Source organism: Sphaerodactylus townsendi, linkage group LG03 (genome assembly GCF_021028975.2).
Source record: "Sphaerodactylus townsendi isolate TG3544 linkage group LG03, MPM_Stown_v2.3, whole genome shotgun sequence".
NCBI lineage: Eukaryota > Metazoa > Chordata > Lepidosauria > Squamata > Sphaerodactylidae > Sphaerodactylus > Sphaerodactylus townsendi.
The window spans coordinates 89,238,471-89,264,556 of NC_059427.1; the positions used below are offsets into that span (position 1 = coordinate 89,238,471).

The 26,086-nt window shown below is 44.4% G+C and overlaps 1 protein-coding gene across 3 annotated transcripts in view; it reads left to right on the plus strand.

Moving 5' to 3' along the window:
- The window catches only part of FSTL4 (follistatin like 4), a 556,321-nt gene that overhangs the window by 312,047 nt on the left and 218,188 nt on the right, over nucleotides 1–26,086 (plus strand). For all 3 annotated transcript variants that reach the window (XM_048488274.1, XM_048488276.1, XM_048488275.1), the window contains exons 5-6: nucleotides 4,046–4,233; nucleotides 21,692–21,812. In XM_048488274.1, coding sequence (XP_048344231.1) covers nucleotides 4,046–4,233; nucleotides 21,692–21,812 — 309 coding nt within the window. The remainder of the gene's footprint in view (nucleotides 1–4,045; nucleotides 4,234–21,691; nucleotides 21,813–26,086) is intronic.

Sequence of the window (26,086 nt, forward strand, 5' to 3'; positions counted from 1 at the left end):
ACTTATGGTTACCCATAGGGTTTTCAAGGCAAGAAAAATTCAGAGGTAGTTTGGCATGACCAGCCTCAGCATAGTGACCTTGGTATACCTTGGCAATCTCCCATCCAAATAGTGATCATGGCTGACCCTGCTTAGCTTTGACGTCAGATAATATTAGGTTCGCCTGGGCTATCTGGGTCATTTGGACCATGCTTACCTTATGGAGACTTCCCATCTGCATTACTTTTTAGTTTACAACTCATCACATTCTGGGGCCTACTGAGAGGAGCAATAGATTTATTTAAAGGGAACAATTTTAAAATCGATTACCATGCTTCAGTAAGGCATTGTTTCAGAGGATCCTTGGCATAGCTGCTTTGCAGGGCAATTTCCAAGTATTTTCTCAGTACTGTCTTGGACCAGCACAATGATCGTATTAGTTGGCCTTCATCCTTTTTTATTCTGGCTTGCAATCATATCAGGACTTGGGAACTGGTTACTAGAGCCTGAGATGGATAGCTGAGTCATGCAATTTCTGGTGGCAGACCAGCATCTATCAAATGTCACAACAAGGTATAGAAAGCATCAGTCATCTGTAAAATAAGTGGCTATTATTGTATGATATGTTGTGGCAGAATTTTTTTTTTTTTGTAAATTTGAGTCCCAGTTTGTCCCATTCAATTGCACAATGGAATGCTGTATCCTAGTACTCCCTTATGATAATCAATGGCCAAAGCTTGAATAGTCAGCATTCTTTTTTACTGATGTTGGGAAAGGCTATTCAGGAAGTTAATGAGGACCAGCATTTCACAGGCTAAAACAAAAATTAAGATCCTGAATAATTTGGTTTCATTTTTTTTACTTCAGAGTCACAACATGTGCATTCACATTTAAGAAATATCTAGAGCAAATTTAATGCACTCAGTGGATTATTATAATTTACACAGCTGTCTGCTGAGAAAAACTCTATAATCTGTAGAGTAGCACACTGATGAGCTTGCTTGGAGGTAGTATTTAGGGAGAAAATTCTTACCTTACATAAATGGACATCGTAATGATCGTTTTAAAGTGTTGCTTTTGAGATGTGCTGTAAAATGCAGTCTTTGACCTGGATAGCCCAGGCTAGCTCAATCTCATCAGATATCAGAAGCTAAGCAGGGTCTGCCTTGGTATTTAGAAGGGAATATACAGAGGTAGACAATGGCATACCATCTCTGAATGTCTCTTGCCTTGAAAAACCATATGTTATCTTTGCCTCGAGGGAAAAAATAATGATGATAAGATACAGGTCCTCTGACTTGGCAATGTCTTCTCTTGTTTCTTAGAAGCTAGTCCTTAAACAAATCAAGGAAGAAGTATACAGTTAAGTAATAATTAATTGACTCAGGAACTGAGGTCTCTCCTATTCTTGATGGGGCAGAACTCTCCATACAGGAGCAGATTCATAGCTTGGGGAGCTGGTGGATCCAGGCCTACTATTGGATACCTAGGGGGTAGCAGTGGCTTGTCACCAGCTTTGGCCTTTCCTAGGCAAAAAAGAGCTAGTCATAATGTTGCCAATGGGTTGCCATCTTTCAGGTGCAGCCTGGAAATGATCCAGAATTATAACTGATATCCAGACTATAGAATTCCATTGCTCTAGAGAAAATGGCTGTTTTGTAGTGTGACTGCATAGTATCATTCCATGCTGAGGAACCTTCTTGCCTAAGTGAAGCCCTTCCTAGGCTCCACATCCATGTATCTCAAAATTGCTCAACCTGAAGTTGGCAATCACTGTGGTACATACCCTGGTAGCATCAGAATTATACTACCACAATGTGGTCTACATGTGACTGCCTTAGAAGAGTGAATGTTGACTGGAGTAGGTTGTAGGAATCATATTCCTCCAGGCTTGTTCCACCAAAACTGGTTTCTATTCAGCTTCTGGAACCAATTCAATGGGCTGATATTAACTTTTAAAGCCCTATATGCCTTGGCATCAGAGGTGGGATCCAGAAGGTTCTCACAGGTTCCCGAGAGTAGGTTACTAATTATTTGTGTGTGCCGAGAGGGGGTTATTAATTGGTGAATTTGCCATGTGACTTTTGCCTTAGTTACGCCCCACCTCCATTCCTCAGCAGTAGCACGCAGAACTTGAAGCAGTCTAGCAGGAGGTGCACCGGCGTGCATGGCAGCCTGCGCCTGCGTGCATTCATTTCCCACCCAAGGATTGGCGCAGTGGCTGCGCCCTTGCCACAGCCCCGCCCAGGAATGCCCTGCCCCCGGAATGCCCGACCACGCCCCCGTTGTGTCCCGCCCAGCCCCATTGGCGCTACGCCACTGTTTGAATCCCACCACCATGGGAACCTGTTACTAAAATTTTTGGATCCCACCACTGCTTGGCATGAGAATACTATCAACATACTGATTAGTCTCATATGACCCTATCCTGAACACTGCAGTTGAGAGATCCTTTTTTGGTTCCCCCACTGGCTGTTTTTATATAGCACAATTACACCATGGTTTAACCGGGATCATATATACCTGGGCTTTTTTATCCTGGTTTCTCTCTTTGCCCGGCTCCCCGCTTCTGCCCAGGAGCAGAGTAGGAAATGCTCCAGTTTGCTGTGCTCCACATGAGACAGACTTCTGTATTTACTTCAGAAGCATGTCTGAGCATTCTGATTGGCTGTTGTTTTTGAGTGGCAGCTGCAAGTACCTGTGAGCTTGCCCAGCATCCTACATTCTGATTGGCTGTTGTTTTTGAGTGGCAGTTTGAATGAATGTCAGGTGGGTGGGGCCAGGAAAAATAAACTTGGTCTGCTCCCAATGGGTGTTTCTGTGTATGTTCTTTGGAAATGGAAGAAACTGATTTGTGCTTTGAATGGTTTAAAGTAAGATTTTGCTGTCAGAGGGAGAAAACTAGTGAATAGGTCTGCTAATTGGTTTAAAATAAAGCTTGAGGAAAATATACCAAGTGATTGTTCTGATTGGCTGTTACTTTTAAGTGGCAGCTGCAAGCACCTGTGAGTGTCCCATGTTCTGATTGACTGTTGTTTTTTAGTGGCACCTTGAATGAACACCAGGCGGGAAGATCAGGCAACTGGGCAGGAAAAATAAACCGGTCCTGCTCCTGATTGGTTTTTGCATGGTACAGGCACAAGCAGGGTCACACTAGGATTTTTAAAAAGGACCTCCAAACTGGCAGTTTTTGAAAATCCTAGGCTAAAGTTAATATCATGGGGCAACACTGGAGCAGACCCTGTGCAGCTTCAGGAACCGTATGGAATTCCTGGCTGCACAGAACGTATCAATTTCATTTGGTGTATTCTCAACTAGCCCTTGTTCCTGTTAATGCTGTTTTAACTGCTGTTTTTAGTTGTTTTTATACTATATATTTTTAAAAGTTTGTTTTAAGGTAAAGATTGTTCACCACCTTGGGGACTGTAAGTTTGGTGGCAAGGTGGCATATATATTAAATGTTTTTAAATATTTTAAACAGATAACTGTTGTCATGCCCCCACAGAAGCCTTTATTATTTTCATTATTAGGTATAAGTTACTAACATGGGTTTAGTTCTTTGTATAGTCTCCAAAGGAAGGGAATTTTAGTTAGCCCCTTTCTCTTTAAGAAGCTTCCCAAGAAGCAATCTTTTTTATTACCCAATAATCTCCCTGTTCAGTCAGTTCAGTACAGTACATGGTGCTTAGGGAGTTAGGAGGCAGCAGTATTTTGTCATGTCAAAGGTGTAAAGAGAGCATAAAGTTGAGGTTTACAGAGAATAGTAGCCAGATAAAGACTCAAGGAACTTAAAGAAGTGGACTTTCCTGGAAGCAGCCAAAGAACGAACAAAAGTCTACAGCTTCTACTGTCCAATCAAGCAAGTACTTTATTTTAGGCAGACCCTGGGAGGAGTTAAAGTCTCCATTCTTCTAAATATTAAACCTTTTGTTTGAACTGTTGAACCTTGCTTGTGACTCTTCCACTCTATTCTGGCCTGGCACAGGGCACCAGAAACAGTTTTGCTTGGGGAACAGAATAACTGTTTAATGTTAAATAATTTAAACAGATAATTAATTTATTTTAGGTGACACATGCACAATGGCAGAATACAGCCAGCTAAAAGGCATACTTTTGGATCTTCAGTCTCATCATCAGAGGAAGGAGACTCAGCCAACCGAAGAAAGAACTCGGAAGCGTTTTTTGGTTGAAGATATGTTTAACCACTTGGATATAAATGGTGATGGACATCTCAGCAGCTCTGAATTGGTTCAGGTGGGTTTGCTGCTCAATAAAAATTGAATTATGAAGTGGACTGCATTTCCCATTCAAAGTGTAAATTGAATGTAACACTGTAGAATTCTCATGAGAATAGCCATTTGTAACAGTCAACTCAAAATTAGGCTATGAAATTTCTTGCCATAGCTGAATCCTTTCTCCTATCTGCCTTAACAGCAGTAGTATTATTTTGGAAAATGAAAATATATTCTACGTCACATTTTTGCTCTTTATCAATCTAGTGAATAAAAGTTTGTGTTAGAAATCCTCTTTTTTAAAAAATGCCCAACTTTCCAGCAAGTTGCAAGTTGCAAACTCAGCATAGATTCTCCAACCTTCTTCTGAGATGCTTCAGTAGCATAAATTAACAACTTTATTCCTCATGTACTCATATATCTGCTGATGTGTTAATTATTAGAAGGAAATTGAAATTGTGAAAAAAATCAGGTCTGAGAGAATAAGTGATCTTTAATTACTAACATGCTGGGCTGTTTGAATATATCTAATTGGTAAAGTTATCCAGACAAGTAGCAATGAAAGTTGTATTGATTTTCATATCATGCAGATCAAATCAATGTTATCAAAAGCAGCACAGCAAATGTTTTGGAAAGCATAAGGGATCCTATACAAGCATTCAGTTTAGACGCATGATTTTTTGCTTGCTAACAGTCATGGTTTTCTGATGATAGTCAACAAAATGTATACCATATAAAAATTCTTCAGAAACTAATAACATATATTTTCTATTTTAAATTTGTCAAAGGTTTGAATTATGATTCTTAGTATAGTCATCTTAGCAAAATATGTGATGATGTAAGTTTAATTCAAACATCTTTCCAAACCCAGGTTAAGAAATCAATACAGGATGTGAGATAGGCCACCCAACGTACCTTCTGTCCTTTGTGGTTCAGTCTCAGTATGTTTCAGGCCCCACACATAACAAAGGATATATCACAGACTTAATGTTTATAATTGAATCTCTGGGAGAACATCTGGTTTGGGAGGTGAAAGTTCAGCCTGTGCTATGATGCAGCCACTATTTCTTCAAGTCATGGGTGAAACTTGTATCAAAGTTCAGCAGGGGTGAGGATCCAATTAAAATGGCCTGCCTGGAGAGACTAATTGACCAGAATGGACTGGAATGCCTTGGGCAATTTTAAGATCCTAACTGGAAGTTCTGTTGAAGCTGCAATGGAAACTTGGCATAAGAAGCTCCTGGATGCTACCAACATAGTTTCTCCCCTTCCCCCATCCCATTCCTGATCCTCAAGGAAGAAGCCTGTACCTTTGTTTACCATTGAGATGCGTGATATGAAGAGAGCTGGGAGACATCTAAAATGGTGTTAGCAGAAAACTAAAGTTCAACCTGACAAAGTGTGTTTAGTCCACTCTGGAAGAACTTTGAAGTGGTGGTGATGGCAGCAAAGAAATGCTACTTCACTGTTACCATTGCATTGGCTAGTTTGTACCTAGCTCAGTTGTTTAAAGAACTTTGGCATTTGTTGCCTCCAAACTCTGAGGCTTTAAATTTCCAGTAACTGACAATCAGTTGTAAGCTTTTATCTTTCTTTGATGATTATTGTAATAAGATGAGGCACTAGAAATGACCAGTACACTGCCTGGTTGTATAGGGATCATTTTGATCTAGTCACATAATAGATGTCGACAGGGTCCTGGGATCTGTGAAGGCTACCACTTGTACTCTGGAACATTGTACAATCTAGTTACTGAAACCATGTGAAGATCATTTTAGGGATACCCTGATGTCCATTATAAATGAATCACTAACTCATGTTGCCTTTCCTGGGTAACTAAAACAACAGTCTGTGCACCGCTTTAAAAATCACTAAAAAAGAGTGACAATTATCACTTGGTCTGCAATGTGATGCTATGGTCCAGCCCAGCCTTAGTGAGGACTCCTCAGAGGAGGAGGACCCTGATGTGGTCAGTCCACAACAGTCAGTATAGAACTAGCAGGGGGATCAGGAGCAGATTATCCTGGAATTGCAGTCAATGGTCAGCTCATAGGCCCAGCCACCTTCTGACTCTGAGGTAGCCAGGACAGAACAGCCACCCAGCCGCAGCTCCTCAGCATAACCAGCCCCTATGGAATCTCACAGGAGAAGGCTGAGGTCTGAGCTACAGGGTCAGCAGTGCAGTGCACATCTGGCTGCTCAGTTCCAGCTGCACATAGGTAGCAAAGTTGAGTCTTTGCAAGACATTTCCTGAATAGAAAGCCATGGTACGCAGCTATAAAGTTTTCTAAGGTGAGTCACTGGGCGTGGACACAACAAGTTTGACAAAAGCTGAACCTGCCAACACCCCATTGACTGATTCCTGGAATTTTGACCTTGGACCTGATGACTGGCTTTTGCAACTTCTCTGGTTTTCCTGACTTTGGACAGGCTGACTTTACACTTGGAAATTCCTCTGTTACTAGATCTATCAACAACTTTTGATATTATGGACAATGCTATCTTGTTGCAGTGTCGAAGATAGAAGTAGGAATTAAGGGGTGTGGTTTGGATTGGTTTAAATAATTTCTTATGCGTAGGACTCAGAGGGTTATTGTTGAAGACAAGATGTCACTGATGTGGAACTAAGCTGTGGAGTTCCACAAGACTTGATCTTATTACCCTTGCAGTTCAATCTGTATGCAAAACTCTTTTGGGAAATTGTTCATAATTTTGGTGTATTTTCTTAAAATTAATAATTTTTTATTCAAATTCAAAAGTTTATCATCAGAACCAGTATAGAACTCCATATTTCTTTATCCAAATAACCTGATACTTCAGAGAGCTTGAACCAGTGCTTAATTTCTGAAGTTTAATGGATAAGGAAACTGAATATGGTCAAGACAGAAGTAATGATTGTTAGGAAGGCTGAGAACTTAAAGAACAATACACTTCCCACTTCTGATGTGTCCCTTTGATGATCACTGACTGAGTTAAGAGATTAAGGGGTTATACTGAATTCATCTTTATTATTTTATTAAGCAAAATGTATACCCCATTATTCTGCAATCATAAGGATCACCAAAGCAGCTAATTAAAACATGCACAATAAAACATGACAAAAACCAAAAAACCAAAAAAAAACACATAAACAAAACCAGAGCTAAAATACATACAAAATGTAAACACAGCAATTAAAATATTGGGCAGGAAGCCGGGATCACTCAGGGGACACCAGACATAAAAAAGTCTTCATCAGCTGGCAACAGAAGGGAGCAGATGAGTCTCCCTGGGGAGTGAGTTCCAAAGTTTTATTTTATTACTAGAGGAGCAAGTAATTACAGTTGCAAAAAATATATTCTTCCCATTTCATTTATCTCTGAACATTGTCCCACATTGACTCAGCAATGGTCAACTCTACATTAAACTATTCTAACACATACTGCATGTCTGTCTTTAACATCAGCTCAGAAACTCCAGTGGGTACAGCCCAGTTACTATCAGATAATAGCTGGAAATTCACATTACACCCATTCTGCAATCATTCCAATCGTTTGTGGGAGTCAGTCCAAGGTGTTAGTTATTACTTATGAACTTCTTAATTGCCCTGGACTCAAACATTTGCAGAACTGCCTCTTATGTTCCACCATGACAACTTCATTCATCTGAGGTTTCCACCCAATAAATCATTAAATTGGCAACTGCCTATTATATAAGACACTTGTGAATCACCACGAGGCGCAGTTGCTGCCGGGGATGGGGAAGAGCGAGGCCAGTGTCGACCCCCCCCCATTAAAGGAGGGGCGAAAGGGAGAAGGACCCATGCTAGAGAAGAGTGAGCGTCACCAGAAGAAAGGAGGGGCGAGCGAGACTTTAAAGCGGCTTGGGAGGGGAGTGGCCTTTCCCTGGCCGGCTGCCTGCTGGTGTGTATCACACCTTGCCTTCTGGCATGGCCTTGCCCCGACCTGGAGGGTTGGGGTGATCCCAGATGGGCGCACCCGCGATCCACTCCAATGGGGCTCTCCTTGGGGCAGGTGGGTGCGCGGTGCACGCTCAGACAGCTGCCCCCTTCCCCCAGAGCGGTTTCTGCTGTCTCCTGCAAATGAGCCTCCGCGGCTCGGGAGGAGGAGTGAGGAATCAGGCTCTTACCCACCCTGCCGGGTTGGCCCTCCAGCTCCTCAGTGCCACCGGGGAGCTCTTCATGCCGGTGGTTCTCAACCTTCCCATTGCCGTGACCCTTTAATACAGTTCCGCAGGTTGTGGTGCCCCCAACCATAAAACTGGTATTTATAAAATACAAAAAGACCATTTTCTGATGGTCTTAGGCGACTTCTGTGAAGGGGTCGTTCAACCCCCAAAGGGGTCCCAACCCCCCAGGTTGAGAACCACCACTTTACAGGAAAGGCTCTCCTTCCTTTAGGGAGCCTCTAGGCCTTCCCAGCCTGCAGCGCGCACATTGGAGAGGTCCACAACAGCTGGCCACAGGGGCAATGGGGGAAACAGCTGCTGCCCGGGGAATGAGATAATCTTCCTGGGCAGGGCCGGGTTACAGGTGGTCCACCAGGCATCGTCCTCATGGGGCAGGCACGCATAACCAGACAAGGTAAATGCAAGTGCTGCAGAACCCCTTGGGCGGGCGGCTTCCCAGCCACCTAGCGCCATGGGGCAAGTGGTCTCAGGCATTGGTCGCGACCCCTGCGACCCCCGGGTGGCACCTGGGTAGTGGCTGAGGGCAGCAGGGCGCCGAAGTTACTTCCCGCTGCACGCCATCTCCCGCAAGAGGGTGGCAGGAGTGGTCGGCTCCCCACCCACCTCCTCCAGGGTTGGGGGGAGCGATGGCCATCGGGCCCGAGGAAGATGGTGGACAGCACGGGGAGGGGTGCAGGGTGCCATAGTGCAGTGAGCCCGTGGCCAAGAGGTCCTCTTGAGGCTTTGCACCTCTCCTTGGGCTCCTCGGAGTTCAGAAGCGACACGCTTCAGCAGCAAAACCCCGACGCAGAGGGGGGGGGCACGCCCTGGCCTTCTCATGGGCATGGCTGGTGCTGGCAGTGGGCCCTGCATGTTGGTTGGGACGCGAGGTCATCCCCAACAGTCCCGCTCCCCCCTGACCGGGGACATATGAGGGATCAGAGTCCCAGGGCATGGCAGGCTGGCAACGCTTGATGCTTGCACCAGCTGGACGGTGGACTGCGCTGGACATCCTATACCGACCCATCTGTCCTGCGATCGGGAGGTTTGGTCATGGCAACCAGCAGGCAACCCCTGGGGCTGACTGTGGCCGGGCCTCTCGCCCTGGGCAGGTCAGGCACCCTGTTGGGGCGATGTGTAGCCTGTTACAGGGTTGACTAACATCTCTTGTGCAGTGAAGTATCTTCCAGGGCCGGGAGGAATTGGCAATGGCTGGACACGCTGACCTCCACGAGCTACGGTCATGGGATCGCGTGGCCTCACATCAGCACCCGGGGTGGCCCGATGCAGGTTGGATCCATCCATGCAAGACCACTGGAACGGCGGCAGCAGCGGACAACTCTGGGGGTCATGGCCTCTCTTGGCTCGGACTCACGTAATTAGCAGTGGGGAACCCAGGGACTGCCCGGACGCGGGCCTGGGCTCACGTCGGGACCAGAGTCAGTTCACGAGTGGCATTCTCACCCCGGTAGGAGGTGCCACCCTGGTTAGGCCACATCCGCATCATTATTCTGCAGGTTCGCAGGGCGGTGAGCTAGTCGCAGCCCCACACAATGTCGCCAGAACTGGTCCCTGGTGGCGGGCAAGGTTCCAGCCTGGGTCGGCCGCCCACGAGGGCTAGGGGTCTGGGAAGGAATAGCACCTGGCCCGGAGTCCCAAGGCACATTGTAATGGCAGTCTTCCCCTCTTGGGCGCCAGTTGCTTTCACCATTCAAGGCTCAACTTCCCGGCAGACCTCCTCTTCCCACTCACAGCACGGTGGTCTCTTCGGGGGGCAGAGGGGGGTGCCCACGTGCCCGGGCAGCGGGCAGCCCCCCCACATCCACGTATCTCCTGGGCAGCTTCGGGGAGCCCTCAGGGGCCATCTGCCCAAAGCAATACGAAGCCCTCTGGTTCCAGGTGGCCTTCTTGCTGGCCTTTTGGAGAGCCCCTCTTTGCAACAGTAACTTGGTACAGGCCTCACACAGAGAATGGACTGGGGAAGCCCTGAGGGTTGGAAATAGCTATCCAGGGTGACCACCTGCTCACCTGGCTGCGACAGGCCAAGGCCGACCAAGAGCGCTCCCCCCCAGTGACGCTGCAGGCAGTGACAGCGAGCAACTTGGCTTCCGGGACCGGTAGCGACTGGCTTGCATTACCCACCTGACTCTGGCAGGATGGTGGGTTCCAGCCAGACCGTGGGTTGCACTCTCGTGGGGTCAGGGCCGCTGCTGCGGCCACGGCATGGGGTGCGCCCATAGCCGGGGTACAGGCGGCAGGCTGAAGGTGGTCCTCGGCCTGCAGGGGGCTCGGGGCGCCCCTTCCCGGCACATTAACTTGTCCTTTTCTTTTCTCAGTTCTTCTAGGAGGCGCAGGGTAGCAGGTGTGGATTGTGGCCACTGCATTGTGCATTGGACACCTCGCTGTGCAGCCACCTCCACACGACAAGCTGCTGGGCTTGGGTGCGGTTTTCCCTCCTCCTTCCCAGTGCTACCACCCCCTGCTTGCAGTTGCTGGAGAGACATGCCTGGCGCAGGGCCTGGGCCCCTGGTTGGGGTTGATATGGTCAGGAGGAGGATTGACCGGGCTGTGTCCCGGTTTGTACTGGCGAGTAGCAGCAGGGAGCACGCTCCAACCCGCCCATATCCTTCCGTGATCCAGCCGGGACGATCGTGTTCACCTCGCAGTCCTCGGCATGGGCCGGCAGCTTCGTTGCATCCAGGCGGCTTTGCGGGAGTGGCTGGGGTAGAGAGAAGCGTTTGGTGGGAGACGGGGGCAGGCCCCGTGCTCTTGTGGCAGTTTGGCGCATGGGTATGGCTCTGGAAGGGAAGGGGAAGGGAGCTAGGGAGCTACGCCTTCCCCTTGGGAACGGCAACAGCGGCAAGAGGCGACTGCCCCTGTCGAACCGGGCCGAAGGGGAACATCTCTGGCCAGGAGCGTCCGCCCGGCAGAGCCCCGCAATGGAACGAAGCTCGGAACGAGGCATCCGCCCTGATGAGCTGTTGCACGTCACCCGTATGACCAGACCCAGACCCATGCTTAGCCTCATGCTTCTGCTCAATAAAATGGCTATGGCCAATTTATTACCCAGCAATTGAGTACTGTGTATTATTGTTAAAAGGGGACTCGCACAAAAAGAGATCCACCCTCGGACAGCAATTCATTTTTTGTTGTGACTCCTTCCTTATAGTCAGCAAGGGTTTCCCACATCTATCATTCTGCAAAATGTGCAAGACACTAATGTTCAGGAAGGTCCTTTTATGAAGGGATTAGTACTGGAACAGAATGGAGCAATCCAGGAGGACACTTTTATGATGACCTCTGCTAAGGCTCTCTACCTTTGTAATTCTCCTTACTACATTGTTTATAGTATACTTTGTCTTTGTTTATGTTCCATTGGGTTGGATCCTGACTCAAAGTTCCAATGTTTGAATTGAGCTTTCCTGCCTCCCTCCCCCCACCATCTTTCTCTGCAGTCCACTAATCTACATGAAATGCTGCTTCTGTGTGATAGGGGATCCTGAGGAATGCCATGAGGGGGGTCTGCAGAGGGGAAATGCTATCAACAGAAATGGTCAATGTATGTTTGCAAGGTATAATTTTTCCCAGTATATAGTTCAAGGGGGAGGGAAGGCAACATGGTATATAGCCTAATCATGTCAGATCTTGTAAGCTAAGCAGGAAGAAGCAGGAAGGAAAACTGTGCAGAGGGAAGTAATGGCAACCATTGCTACATCTAACTTTCTTTGAAAGCTTCTTGCTCAGGGTCCCCAGAAGTCGGCTGCGACTTGATGGCACTTTACGCGTACACATATAGTACTAGAGCTCTTTGTTTTGTTTTAAAATCCAGACTTGGGTCATTTAATTGATTTTAGTAATAATCCTAAAAAAAATGACCCTTCACTTACCATGTAAAACTGTTCAGTAAAAGTGAGATCAACCATAACTTCTAGGATCAATCTTAAAGATGGAATTTTTCTTTTGTCTACTTTTGTATTGAAAATTGATTAACTTTTCATAATAATGACAAGCTTCTTTGATTTAATGCCAGGAAGGAAACCACTTTAGCAGCTATGTGTTCATTAGATTTATGAAACTGACTCTATGAAAGCATTAAAATTTTAAATGGAAATAACATTCCAATTACCATAGCTGTTAATAGGCTTGTATACTTCCCAATCTCAGACGTGTATCTTATATTTCATGAGGATAAACCCACAGGGAACATTTCAGTCAATTTCCCAGTGAGTACAACTGGATTTGGATCAATAACTTAAAGGACAAAAATTGACATTCTCTACCTTATTGCTAAGGGCCTTTTCTGATGGAAATTAATTGTTTGATATTCATTGAAACAAATAAGTTGGCAACTTTCCCAGACTAAATCCCATCTTTTACTTTTAAATTTTCTTCTTTTAATCACATGAAAATTGGGGAGAGTGGAGAAGGGACTTGGCAGTGGTTCTTCAAAATTATCTGTGAGCATTAAAAAGTTTTCTATATTTAAATATATATTTGCACTCCATAACTGAGGCTTCCAAGTCAACACATAAAGTAAGGGTTTCCTTTAACTGCGAATGAATACAATATGTATGTCTTCCTAGTTGTACTTTTCTAGCAGTACTGTTCTATAAGTTTTATTTTCTCTTGGCCTTGATATTTAAATATATATATTTAAAATATATTTCCAATCTATAACTGAGCTTCTGAAGTGAACGCACAAAGTGTTTCTTTTCTTTGAGAACCACTACAATATGTATGTCTTTCTAGTTGTTCTTTCCTAGCAGTACTATTCTATTAGCTCTTTTTTCTCTTGGCCTTAATACTTTAAGATTTATAAATAAATAAATTTGCAGAACTCCAGTGACATCATACATGAAAATTTGTCCGGGGTATAGATTTCATACAAGTGGAAGTCACAATTTAAATCAAGTTGCAATCTCCTGTTTAATTTTCACAAGAAAGCTATAACATTATGCAAACATATATAAATACAAATGCAGCAGTTTTCTAGATTCCAGCTCTTTATAAGGCTTTATTATCCTCCAGGACCATGGGGAGCTGGATTCTTTAAGATGGAGCTATGTAGATGTAGAGGGGGACATCAAACATTACAATGTTTGATGTCCCCCTCGAATTTCTATAGAACTCAGAAAATGGTTTATAATCCCAGATTATAATCCCAGGGAGAAGGTAACTTGTGACTTCTGTTCTAGACATTGGGACAATCAAGGCAATGTTTAGCCCTGCTGCTGTAGTGTCTCTTAAAGTGTCACTTTAACCAACACAAGCTAATCGATGCCTGTGAGGGAAAAGTAAAACTTTCCGCTAAAGTAAGTAATTACATTGGATTGGAAGAAAAAATTAACACCCAGCCTTGACTCTAGTCCAGTACAGGTGGCAGCCTCACACATTCACTGAAAGTGCCGGGAGAAGAAGAGGAGTTTCAATTTCTACCTTGGTTTTTGTGAACCATAAGGAATCTCAAAGCAGCTTAAAAACGTCTTCCCTTCTTCTCCCCACAACAGACACCTTGTGAGAGAGGTGGGTCTGAGAGTGTTCTGAGAGAACTGTGACTAAGACGTCATGTGTAGGAGTGGGAATAAAACACAGTTCTCCAGATTAGTTCTCCACCTGCTCTTAACCACTATACCAGTGCATGAGCATATTGGCCCCAGTCCTACCTCCACAAGATTGCCTGATCATCTCCAGGGGGAGGGGGGATGAGCCAAGGGGCCCGTCCTGACATTCTGCCCCCCTAAAGGCCCCCCTCATGAATGTGAGCATTCTGGGTATGCTCTATGGAATTCCCATACTAAGCGCGGTACGCTCACATGTCCAGCATCCAACCACTCGTTCATCCCCTCCGGGAAATGGGTCCACGCTACCAAGTATTGCAGTTTCTTCTGGTAGATGCGGGAGTCCAAGTTACTGCACACCTCCTGGTGTAGTTCTCCTCCCACCTGTTCTGATGGAGGAGCCTCGTCTTGGGCATGCCATTGATCCGGAGGGGATGCTGCCTTCATCAGGCTGCTATGAAATACCGGGTGCACCCCCCGAAACCTCTTGGGCAATTCCAACTTGGCCGTTACCGAATTAATCACTTTAATCACCCGGTATGGCCCCAAAAACTTCTGTCCTAGTTTCCGGCAAGCCTGAAGCCCCCGGAGGTTCTTTGTGGAGAGGTATACCCAATCTCCAACAGGCAGAGGGAGGAGGCGCCGCTTCTTGTTGGCCTGCTCCTTATAGGCTCATTTTGCTTTGTCCAGTGCCCTCTGCATGGGGCCCCAAGCCTTCTGGATAGACTGCACCCACCCCTGGAGTTCCACTGGCACTCCCGACATGTCCGACAAAAAGGGGAAGGGCTTGGGCTGCTGGCCCAACACTATTTCAAAGGGAGTTTTCCCAGTGCTGCTGTGCATGGCATTATTGTAAGCGTACTCAGTGAATGGGAGCAGGTTGACCCAATTGTCCTGGTGGTAGTTTATGTAGCACCTTAAGTATTGTTCTAGTGTCTGGTTCGTGCATTTGGTCTGGCCGTCTGTGGGTGCATGAAATGCTGACGAAAGCGCCTGTTCCGTGCCTAACAACTTTAGGAAGTGCCACCAGAACTGAGAACCAAACTGACCGCCCTGTCCGACACCACTTTCTCCAGAGCAGAATGCAGGCGGTAAATGTGCTGCATGAAGAGCTGGGCTAAGCGACTGGCCGTGGGCAGGGAGGAGCACTGGACAAAATGGACCTGCTTGGAGAACAGGTCTACCACTACCCAGATCACCGTCTTTCCCCGACTTGTGGGCAAGTCCATGATGAAATCCATTTAGATCACTCGCCAGGGCTCTTCGGGGGTGGGAAGCGGCTGAAGTCGACCAAGCAGAGTTGCTTGGCGGACAACTTTCCCAGTGCTTTTAAGGCCGCTAAGTTCTTATGGTCCATCCATACTTCGAATGGGAATTGAGCCCCCTCCAGCCAGTAGCACCAAGCGCTCAGAGCCAGCTTAATCACCCCCATTTCCTTGTCCCCTACTGTCCATTTTAACTCCGCGCCAGAAAACTTGCGAGACAAATTGGCGCAGGAGTGCAACTGTCCGTCCTCCCCCTGTTGTAGTAGAGCCATCCTCATAGCCTTGTCTGAGGCATCCACGTGAACAATGAAAGGATGCGAGGAGTCACCATGCCGTAGCACAGGCTCTGACGTAAAGGCGCGTCTCAGTGCCGCAAACGCTGCCTCGCAATCCGGAGACGAGTCCAAAGGTGCTCCTGGCTTTACGGCCCCCGCCCCTTTGTCCTTAGTCCTTAGCAAGTTGGTGAGGGGGAGGGCAAGTTGGGCAAAGTCCGCAACGAAGTCCCAGAAAAAATTTGTGAATCCCAGAAAGATTGCAGTTGTCTCTGAGTGCAGGGGGCCTTCCATTGTAGGATGTCTTGTACTTTGGCAGGGTCAATCTCCAGGCCATCCCGGGAGATCTGGAACCCCAGAAAATCCAACTTAGTTTTGTGGAACTCACATTTGGACAGTTTCACAAATAGCTCATTGTCCAGTAGCCGTTTTAGCATGGCTCTCACCAGTTTCATGTGTTCCTCCAACGAATCAGAATAAATCAACACATCATCTAAGTACACAACCACCCCCTTTAAAAAGAACTCCTGTAGTACCTCATTTGTGAGAGACATGAACACCCCAGGGGCCCTGGATAACCCGAATGGCATCATGCAATATTCAACCTGACCTAGCCTTGTGTTGAAAGCCGTGCGGTGCTCCATCCCCTCGGTGATCCGCACCCAATAGTAGGCTTCCTGTAGGTCTAGTTTGGTGTAAATCTGCCCCCCTCCCAAACAAGCCAGCAAGTCCTTGATTAGGGGCAAGGGGTACTTGTTGCAAGGGGAGACCGCGTTCAGGCCCCGGTAGTCCATGCACAGTCTCAACATCCCATCCTTCTTCTTTATGAACAAAATTGGGGCCGTGAACTCACTAGTGCAGGACCGGATGAAACCCCTGCGAAGGTTTTTGTCCAGGAACTCCCAGAACGCCGCCCCTTCGGCTGGACTCATTGGGTAGAGGCGACTCTTAGGTAGCTGGGCTCCTGGTTTCAGCTCAATTTTACAGGTTCCCCAAGTCTGTCACTGTCCATTCATGCACCCACAAGTGCTCTATCTCTCGGCAAAGGGTTAGCTCCTCCTCTGCCCGGGCCAAGTCCCTGACTCGCAACAGCTTCACATCCTGAGAGAGCCTCTCGACCTGCCAGCATAGCTCCTCTCATTCTTCATGCCAGGCCTCCGCCACATGTCGAGGGGCTCGCTTGTAGTCATCTCGGGGCATCACATCTTCTTCCTCTGATTCGTGTAGAAACCAGTCCGACTCCCTTCTTCCCAGCCACCAGTGCCACACCTGGCCACGTGTGTGAGTGGGGTTGCCCAGCCGATAGGGTGAGTCACAGGCGCCCGGTGTCAAGTGGTTGACAAATCTCCCTGCCACCGGCTCCAAGAGCCAGCGTGTCTCCCATCGTTGCGTCGCCTGGGATGAACCAAACCTGTACAAAAAGATGGACTTAAGCAAGAAGGAATTAATTGTCAAAAAGTTGACAGAGCAGCTATTAAATGAATCCTAGGAGGAAAGCTGACAGGAGCTCTAGTTTGGAACAAGTCAGTACAAAGGGATGATTGTATAAACTGGGGGTAGGGAACCTGCAGCTCTCCAGATGTTCAGGAACTACAATTCCCATCAGCCTCGGTCAGCATGGCCAATTGGCCATGCTGGTAGGGGCTGATGGGAATTGTAGTTCCTGAACCTCTGGAGAGCCGCAGGTTCCCTACCCCTGGTATAAACACTCAGGTGATTAATATTGATAGGAGCATAACAGAACTTGGTAGTGAGGGTAGGATGACAAAAAATGGGCTATGTGTGGTATAAGTGGCTGAGGGAGGCAAGGAGTTCTAAAGATGGAATTACATTATACCTATCTATATGCCAATCCTGGAAGTCTCTGAGCCAAGATGAAGGAGCTGGAGTGTTTGATGCTCAATGACTGTTTAGATATAGTAGGGCCATTTTTGCATGGCACAATTGCATGAGGTTCAACTGGGATCACATATACCGGGGCAATTTGTACTCAGTAATAAGTTAAACACACAGTGGATGTTTTATGGTCTTCTACTTTAATGATTAATCCAAGAAGAGAAAACTCAGGATTTCAAACTTCTGTAACAACTAATGTGTATCAATAGTAGGAGCGTGTAGTGAACAGAATTCTATTTTAATTTCAGTTCCAGGATTCAGGGAGCAATTTTTTCTGTCTTCCTGGATTGTTACATTTTTATAATACTGTTCTTGGTATGTTTTCATTTTCTAAAATACCACGATTATTATTCCCTATGTTGGGGGATCCCTTAGGGAGACTGTGGTGCCTATTTTAAAGATAGTAACTTAGGGTTGCCAAACTTGGCAACCAGCAGGGAGGTTGGAAATGGTGGGAGGGAGTGCAATCTTAACTATACCACTTTTGGAGAATACCCAGAAGTGACACAGGATAGTTCTAAGAACTGCTGGAAACCATGATAAAACCCTGGAAGTGACACACTGACACAGCTGACATCATCGTGGGTTTTTTTTAATTTGTCACAGCTCAGAGTTGCAGTGGTTTGCTGGCTCTTGGCATGGCAAGAGGGCTGATAGCCCTATAGTGATACCAGATTTGTACTAAAGACCCCCAAGAGTCATGAGAATTGGACAAAAGTGGCTCTATCATTGTTTTGAAAGCTAGACGTAGCAAACATTCACATTGTCTAAAGAAAGTGAATGTGAGTGTTTATGTGCTGCAAACCAATAGATCTGTCTTGACAACTCTCCCTTCTCCTAAATTATGGAAATGATCACTCAATTGCTGTGCACCATGTGTTCAAGTCATTTCATATATCACCCCTACTCCATCATACTGCTGAGACTTACTATATGAACTCTTCTAAATGAATATTACCAACTTTCTGAAATGAGGAAAAATGCTGAGGAGCTGTGAAGCAATCCATGGAAGAATTATTGGAGGCAGAGGAGTGGCAGCACAGTAAGAAACAGTGCCTTTACCTTGTGGACCTTTTGGGAATGGGAGAGTTTACTTCATGATTGTTTAATTGGGTAAGGTGGTAATTGGTCAGGAAGCACTCTCCTTATCCTCCGAGGCAGCTCCTTTGAAGAGAGAAAAGTCTCCCTCCTATTGTCTGGAAGATCAGGAGACTCTAAGAAAAACAAACAAGCAATTGCCACAGCTGCCACCCTGTCCTGAGTCCAGAAAAATCTGGTCTGTGTATGTGGGTTGGAATTCTGTGGGATGTATTTCTGAAATCCTAGGAACCTAGGTTTGAGAGCCAGCATGGTAGAGTGGTTAAGGGCAGGTGGATTCTAAAATGGAGAACCAGGTTTGATTCTCCACTCCTCCAAATGAGCAGTGGACTCTTATCTGGTGAACCAGATTTGTTTCCCCACTGCTACATTCCTATTGGGTGATCTTGGGCTAATCACAGTTCTTTGGAACTCTCTCAGCCCCACCTACTGCATAAGTGTCTGTTGTTGAGAAAGGAAGGGAAACGGGGTTTGTAAGCCAACTTGAGTCTCCTTAAAAGGAGAGAAAGGGAAGGGATGTAAATCCGGATGTTTCTTATTCTCCCTGGGATTGTGTTAACATTTTAGGAACAATTCTCAAAAGGCATTTTTTTCAACTCAGGGATTTTCAGATGCACACCCCTAGTATATAGTTAATCATTGCTGGAATGGGCAAGAAATATGATCTAACAGGCAAATGCAGAAATACATAAAATATCATATTAAATGCTTACTTATTTAAATATCTGTATCCTGCTGTTCTCCCCAATGGGGACCTAAAGCAGTTTAGATTAATTTCTTATCCACAATTTTATCTCACAACACCCTGCGAGGTAGGTTAAGCTGAGAAATAGAAGACTGGCCCAAGGTCAGTCACTGAGTTTCCATGGCAGGATAAGGATTCAAACCTAGGTCTCCCAGATCTCCCTGACATTCTAACTATACCACACTGATTCTCTTCTCACACCAATACATTCGGAAACTGTGGAAGTTTATGGTCTTTGGTACATTACTTTTACACAAAATATCCTGTTAACTTCTACCACAGGGAAAAGAAAATTTTGTCACAATATTTGTTAGGATTAAAGAATAGGTAGTGATGTTGGGATCAGAGGACATTGTTTGATAACTAGTTGAAGGCCTGGGCTTTTGTGATGTGGGGCTGCTGCAGTCCAGTTTACATCACATGATTTCATAAACATTACAATATAATCTATTAAAATGTGCTTGACACTTTGCATTGTCTCACCAAGATCTTAGTCCTGTCCATTGTGCATTGATCAATGTTATCGCAAACTGTGCTACCATTTGCTATTGTTCATAAGTCATTTCCATATTAATTGTGAAGGAGAAATTGGGAGCAAACTCCCCCCCCCCCACATTTAGGTTGACGTTTGAGCAATGCTATAAACAGTTATCTACCACAAAAGGAACAGCACAGATTTTTAGTTGATGGGATTCCAATCATGATGTTAATCAGGAGTATTATAGGACTATAAAAGTAGAACTAATTATTCAAACTTCACTTTCATTCTGAGCTTGGTTTCTTAGTTTTAAAATTTTGTACCTTTGAAGGTGTCAGAGTAGAATAACACATTGTATTTTTGAAAAATGTTTCTTTTCACAGTGTTCACAACACTTTGAACTTAAGGGGATGGCAGGGGGAGGTCTTAAATCAAGCATTTTTCTATGAAACATCTCATCACTTTACTATTTATTTTGCCTGCGGTTATGTTATTCTTTTAAATGGTAGGCAAGGATGAGGAGCCACATCTGTCTTAGAAGCCTGGCATGGCGTCTGCCTTGGTCTGAATCAATTTCAGGTTCCTGCATTGCTGGGTCACAAGACAACTGCTGCATTTGTAACCTCAGCTTGTGGGTTCTGTGGGGCAGTACTTGGAAGGAGTTGCAAAGAACCAATTTTTAAACAACAAAATGGTTTACTTTTCTTTACAATTAACACTTTTAAAACATCAACATTTAACGTTACAATTCAAGGTCCTGTTCAGGTTGCATTTCAAGTCCTTCTATTTACAGTCTACTGATATTGCCAAGTCCAAATTCTTCTTTGCAAGTGGGTTGGCTCCTGAAGACTCCAAGGGCTTGATGAACAGGTTGCAACATGATGAAGGTCTCCAGGAGAACTCTCACCCATTACAACCACAAAAGAAAACCCTGAAACAATAAACTCCAACATTTACAACATAGCAAAAACAACAACTACCTTCCCAGTAGTTCCCAACAATATTGCAATTACCTTAACAAGGTGTTAAGGGCTTATAGAAATCAAGGTCCGAGTCTGGTAGCCTTGTCTTCTGCAAAGAGCTCTTGCAGCCTTTCTGCTGCTCTGAGTCTCCACCCCCTTACTGGGTCAACCCATTCTGGGCCAACCCATTCTGGGCATGGGGGTTACACATTCACTAGGCAGCCTCTCAGAGCCTTAAGAAGGAAAGATATTCACTGTCCACCCCCCGTCTTATGTCTGAGATGCCTTGTCTGAGCTAAAAGAACAATCACAAGAAGGACAACAATCACTGAAGAAGTTGCTAAATTGCTAAATTAGGGTTCTGAATTAGAAGTTGCTAAATTAGGGTTCTGCATTATGCCTGCATTGACCCTGCATTATAAGGGTTCTGGCCTCTATGCCGTACCCCAGAATGCAACAGTGCTCTTCTCCTCAACCTCACAGCTCTAATGGAGGGACCAGGTATCATGGAACTGGTAGATGGGGGACATGATCCTCTAGCAAGTGCAACTGCCTAGCCAAAAAGTCAAAAGTCTGAGCTAAAGAGTCGAACCTCCACATTTTCTTATGTGCCACTGATTTATTGGTTTTGATTCTTGGCTGTATTGGTTTCTTTTTTTCTAAAAATGATAGTTTCTGATATGAAACAATAGTTTTGTACTATTCAAGCATATTATGCTCCATTATTAGACTACCTACAGCTGGAACAAATAGAGCAATTTGATTTGATAATTTATGTAATCTGCTATATTATTTCTGTATGTTGAGCTGTTTCTTCCCTCACCATGACTATGATAACTCAGCTGATTTCATGAGTGTTATGAACATTAGTAGCCAAATACTTGCTTGGTCCGTGTTTGTCAAATTTATGCTGTTGTTATTGTCCATTTCCTTCCTTTCATTATGATCCTACTGTTCAGTTTTCAAGCATCTTCCAGTAAAAGAACTATACTAACATTATTCACAAATATTAATAATGCTATCTTTTTTTTCTTTTTAGCTGATGAGAAGGGAAGATCTGGGAGATGATTTGTTGGATTGTACACCAGAGCAGCTTCTCCAATTTGATGATTATAACAATGATGGTTACCTAACTCTGCAAGAACTGTACACTGCATTCCGTAAGTGATACCACTATATATTTTTTCTAATATGGCTTCTGTTTGGGGTGTCAGAATTGGAGTTTTGTAAAAGTGTACAATCATGTACAACTCCATGTGTCAGCAAGTAAATAAGAAAATTGTTATTATAATTTTCTCCATACTTTGAAATTGTGGTAATGGGGTTTTTTTTAAGAAAGGGAGGCAATCTGCTCTCTAGTTCCACCTACATTGAAGATATGAGAAAGAAATAGATGTAAAGTGGTGAAAGAATGTAGGGATTTTCCCCAGATATGGTGAAACTGCTGTCAGGAATATTAAGAGATTGCTTTAGATTGCTTTGTTGATGACTTTGATTGTTGGACTCTTGTTGTGTTTCATTCTTAGTGGCAAGTGTTTTTTTTATGGTAGATCTCTGCATGTTATTCTTTGCTACTTACAAGAAGCAAGGTGTTTTGTTTAAATTCCTCCCCTCTACTCCCTGGGATTTGATGGAAGTAATCTTGACAGCTGTTGGCTTGTTTTAGCATTGAGTATTAAACTGTACCATTGTGGTTTTAGTGTCTTGCTTGTCATCTGTACTAGAAAATTACTGTGTGATCCAAATTTGCATTTGTATGTCAACTGTGTGCAGCAATGATAGTGTCTTCAGCAACAGCTTTTATTTAATAACAGCTGAAGAGTCAAATCGTTATCTGAATCCTCCTCCTCCTCCTCCTCCCCCTTCCCTATTCTCTTGCTGTTGCCTGAGCAGACAAATCCCACTATTAGATTGAAACAGACAAATAATTGACTGTAGCTTAATGTTTTGTGCTTCAACCATGATGATGGTGTGGTCACAATGAATTATATTACTGCTTTGCCCACTCCCAGGCCTTTATGGTTCAGTCTCAGATATTCTTAGAGATTCAGAGGTGTTGAATAATTGGTTCATATTGCCATGAGCCCTCCCTTTTGAAATAATTACTGCATACTTTTCATTATTCTTTTCAGTACCAGGTGACCTGGCTGAGAGCCCTTGTCACTGCTATGAAAGAGCCTGCTGGAAAAAGTTGGAAAATCTCTAATGGCCCAATCCAGATGAGGGAGGGGGGGAATTGTCCTCTGGAAATGGCACTGATGGATTTGCCCTCTTGTGTATAGCTGAAGGGATTCTCCATGCCACCATTTGCTGAAGGTTGTCCCAGGGTGTTTGCTCTACAGACTCCAATCTTGGGCACCTTTTCACCCCAAAAATTACATAGTTGTATCCAGCTAGTCCTCCCAGTTCTGACAATATATAATTTCCCTTTTTTTTATGTTCAAGGAGCTATATTCGTAGCTATGCAGACACACATAAGGAAATCTTAGGTGCTCGGAAGATGGGTTTGCCACCCTCTGAAAAGACCTTCCCTCTGTGGATTGACTTAGAAAAACTAACACAAAAACTAAGTCAGTGTGCAGATAGCAGGACAACCAAATGCTTTTTCAATGGGCAGCAGACTCATATTCCAAGCACCTAAGATTATTTTATGTCTAAGATTATCTAATCTTATTTGTCTAAGATTATTTTATTGCTAAGATTATTTATAAAAAATAGCTCCTCAAAAATAAAATAATAGCTCCTCAAAAAACCCACATTTTTAAATGTAAATAATATATTGCCGGAATCAGCAGGACTAGCTGAGTACATCTATGTACTTTTTCAGGCTGAAAAGGCACCCAGAATCGAAGCCCACAGATCAAACTTCATGGTGCAACCTTCAGCAAATGGCAGCAGGGAGAGTCCCTTCAGCTGCACTCAAAATGTCAGGCACAAGCTGAGGGTGAAACTGATCAGAGAGCAAAATGGTTAGGTAGGCAACAGCCATCCTCCTGGAGGTAGAGGATATCTTGCTGGGTGGTTTCCCAGACCATTCTCAGGGAGGCAGGAACTCAGTTTCTGTCATTTCCTGTAGAAGGCTTGGGTAACCATCTTGTCCTCCAGTATTTTTCCTGCCTCAGCAAGGAGAGCAGTGCTTTTCTTAGGCTCCCTAGCTAGCTGTGATTTTCTCTTTCTCTGCCTTTGTTTTTAGTCTTTTTGGTGTGTGTTTCACTCCTCCGTGTTTCCTTCCCTTCTGCGTTTTGATCAGGAAAAGGGAGCTCTGATTTTTTCACTTTTTAATCTCAGCGCCTTTTTTTCCCACCAAAAAAGCCTCCTTTAAAACGGCAACCCGCTCTTTTTTTGCCTGCTAAAGAGACCCTTACCAGGTCTTCTGCAGTTCAGACTAGGGCAGCTGCTCAAAAGCATCATAAGCCCTCTTTGAGTACACAGCCTCTTTCCATGGAATCGCTGAGATGGTCACCCAAGACTTCTACAGGGAGTGACAGAATTTGAGTTCCTGGCTCCCTGAAAATGGGTTGGGAAACCACCCAGCAAGATGTCCTCCTTGCCTACCAGCCCCTTCACAGTAAGTAACCAATGGATCATTTTTTCCCTCTGACATCTTTACTGTCTGAAAAGCAGCCTGAAGCCTCCTAGATATCTTATGTGCAGAGTGAAAAGAGACAGTTGCCTTTTTCTAAGACATCCCCCAGAAGTCTTTTTTGTGCTGTTAATCAGCGCTTACATGAGCAATAATATTGTTTGCTATTGTACTTGGACATGGAGGACATGAATTGTCTACTGTGCTACATGGGCATGAAGGACATGTTCTGCTATATTATTTGGACTTTCCTCCAAATCACTCTTTGCCCTTTTCAAATGCAAACAAAAATGAGGATGTAAACATGTGTTGCAATTTGAGATTTTTTGGAGTGGAGGGAATACTAAGCTCAGTTTTCATCCTGATCTGTTTGCACTGCACATTTATTTAATTCATTGCATCCTGTCTGATGTAATAAATACATAGTAAAACATAAAGCCTTGTGCATTAAGAAAGCTATAAAGTGAATTAACCTTGCCTGTAAAAACTTGACATGGAGTTACTGAGGAGCATATTTGGATCAATGGGTTTTCAAAGTCAATGTGAATATAAGTTAAATTGCAACAGCCCTTTAAAAGTATTTGTGGTTCAGTGGTTTTAAAATAAGCAGTGAATGTGAGACAGGTGCACAAAATTACACATAGGTCAAAATTAGTAAGAAGTGTTCAAAATTATTGGATAGTTAAGCACATAATAAACCATAGTTCATTGCTGAATGCATATGGGCTATATTGTAGGATGTCCACTGGATATGTATTTCTGAAGACCTTCCTTCCTGTGAAAATACCAGTTCCATCTTAAAGTCAGGAACTAACGAGAATATTTTTCTCTTTCAGTTGAAGAACAATGCAGGTGCGATATTGGCATATGTCCTAACACTTTAAGTGCATAAATATGCAGTTTTCTGCATTCCTCTCTGTTCTGTAGCCCTTTCCAACCCTTTGTGTTATATAGCCATTTATGACCTTTGCAAATATAGTGGCAGAGACATATATATCATAGAACTTCTAAGCATGTTATATTGGAAGCACTATTAACTATTTATCATATGCTAGAACAGCTAGATTAGATTCCAGTAGCATTTGAGACATCAATAAGATTTTCAGGGTATGAGCTTTTGAAAGTCAAAGCTCCTTTCGTCCGATAGCTGGTATGGTTACGAAGTTTTGACTCATGAAATTACATCCCCTGACAAAGTAGGAGGTGGGCTGTTCTGGGTTGCATTGGCATCCAATTGGACGCAAGTGCTGGGGGGCCAGAACATTCCCAGGGGTGGATCCAACTATAGTCAGCTTGCACCCCAGCTATTGCACTGCAGATGCCATGGCTTCAACCCCAGACTTGCATCACCAAACGGGTGGCGTAAATCCATTCAGCCCCGTGGAGTACTTTGGGTTGATTGGGTTCTTCCTCTATCTTTGTCCCTGATGCATGTAACAAGAAAAAAAGAAGTGTTTTGCTTGGTTGCATGAATCTTACTTGGTTGTGTTGCTTGTCTTTCTCCAATTTCAGACTGGCTATTTTTGCTTCTGCCTGCCTGGCTCCCAAAGATAACCATTTTCTTTGTGTGGGTTGGATTGATTTACCTGTTTTCATGCTTTTCCTTGGGAATTTTAGTTCAATCCAGTAAATTATGAGTATGCACCATTATAATGAATGTCATTGAATAATAAATGCAACAAGCTGTGTAGTTACAGTGGCAGTACAAACATACATACTAACACAACTAATTTTAAATTAAATAGAACCTGCTCACTGATGAATACATAGTCCAAGAAAGCCAATTAATGGTGAGCTTATATCAGTAATGGTGACTTGATCCTGCTCTATGCTGAATGCCATCACTATATG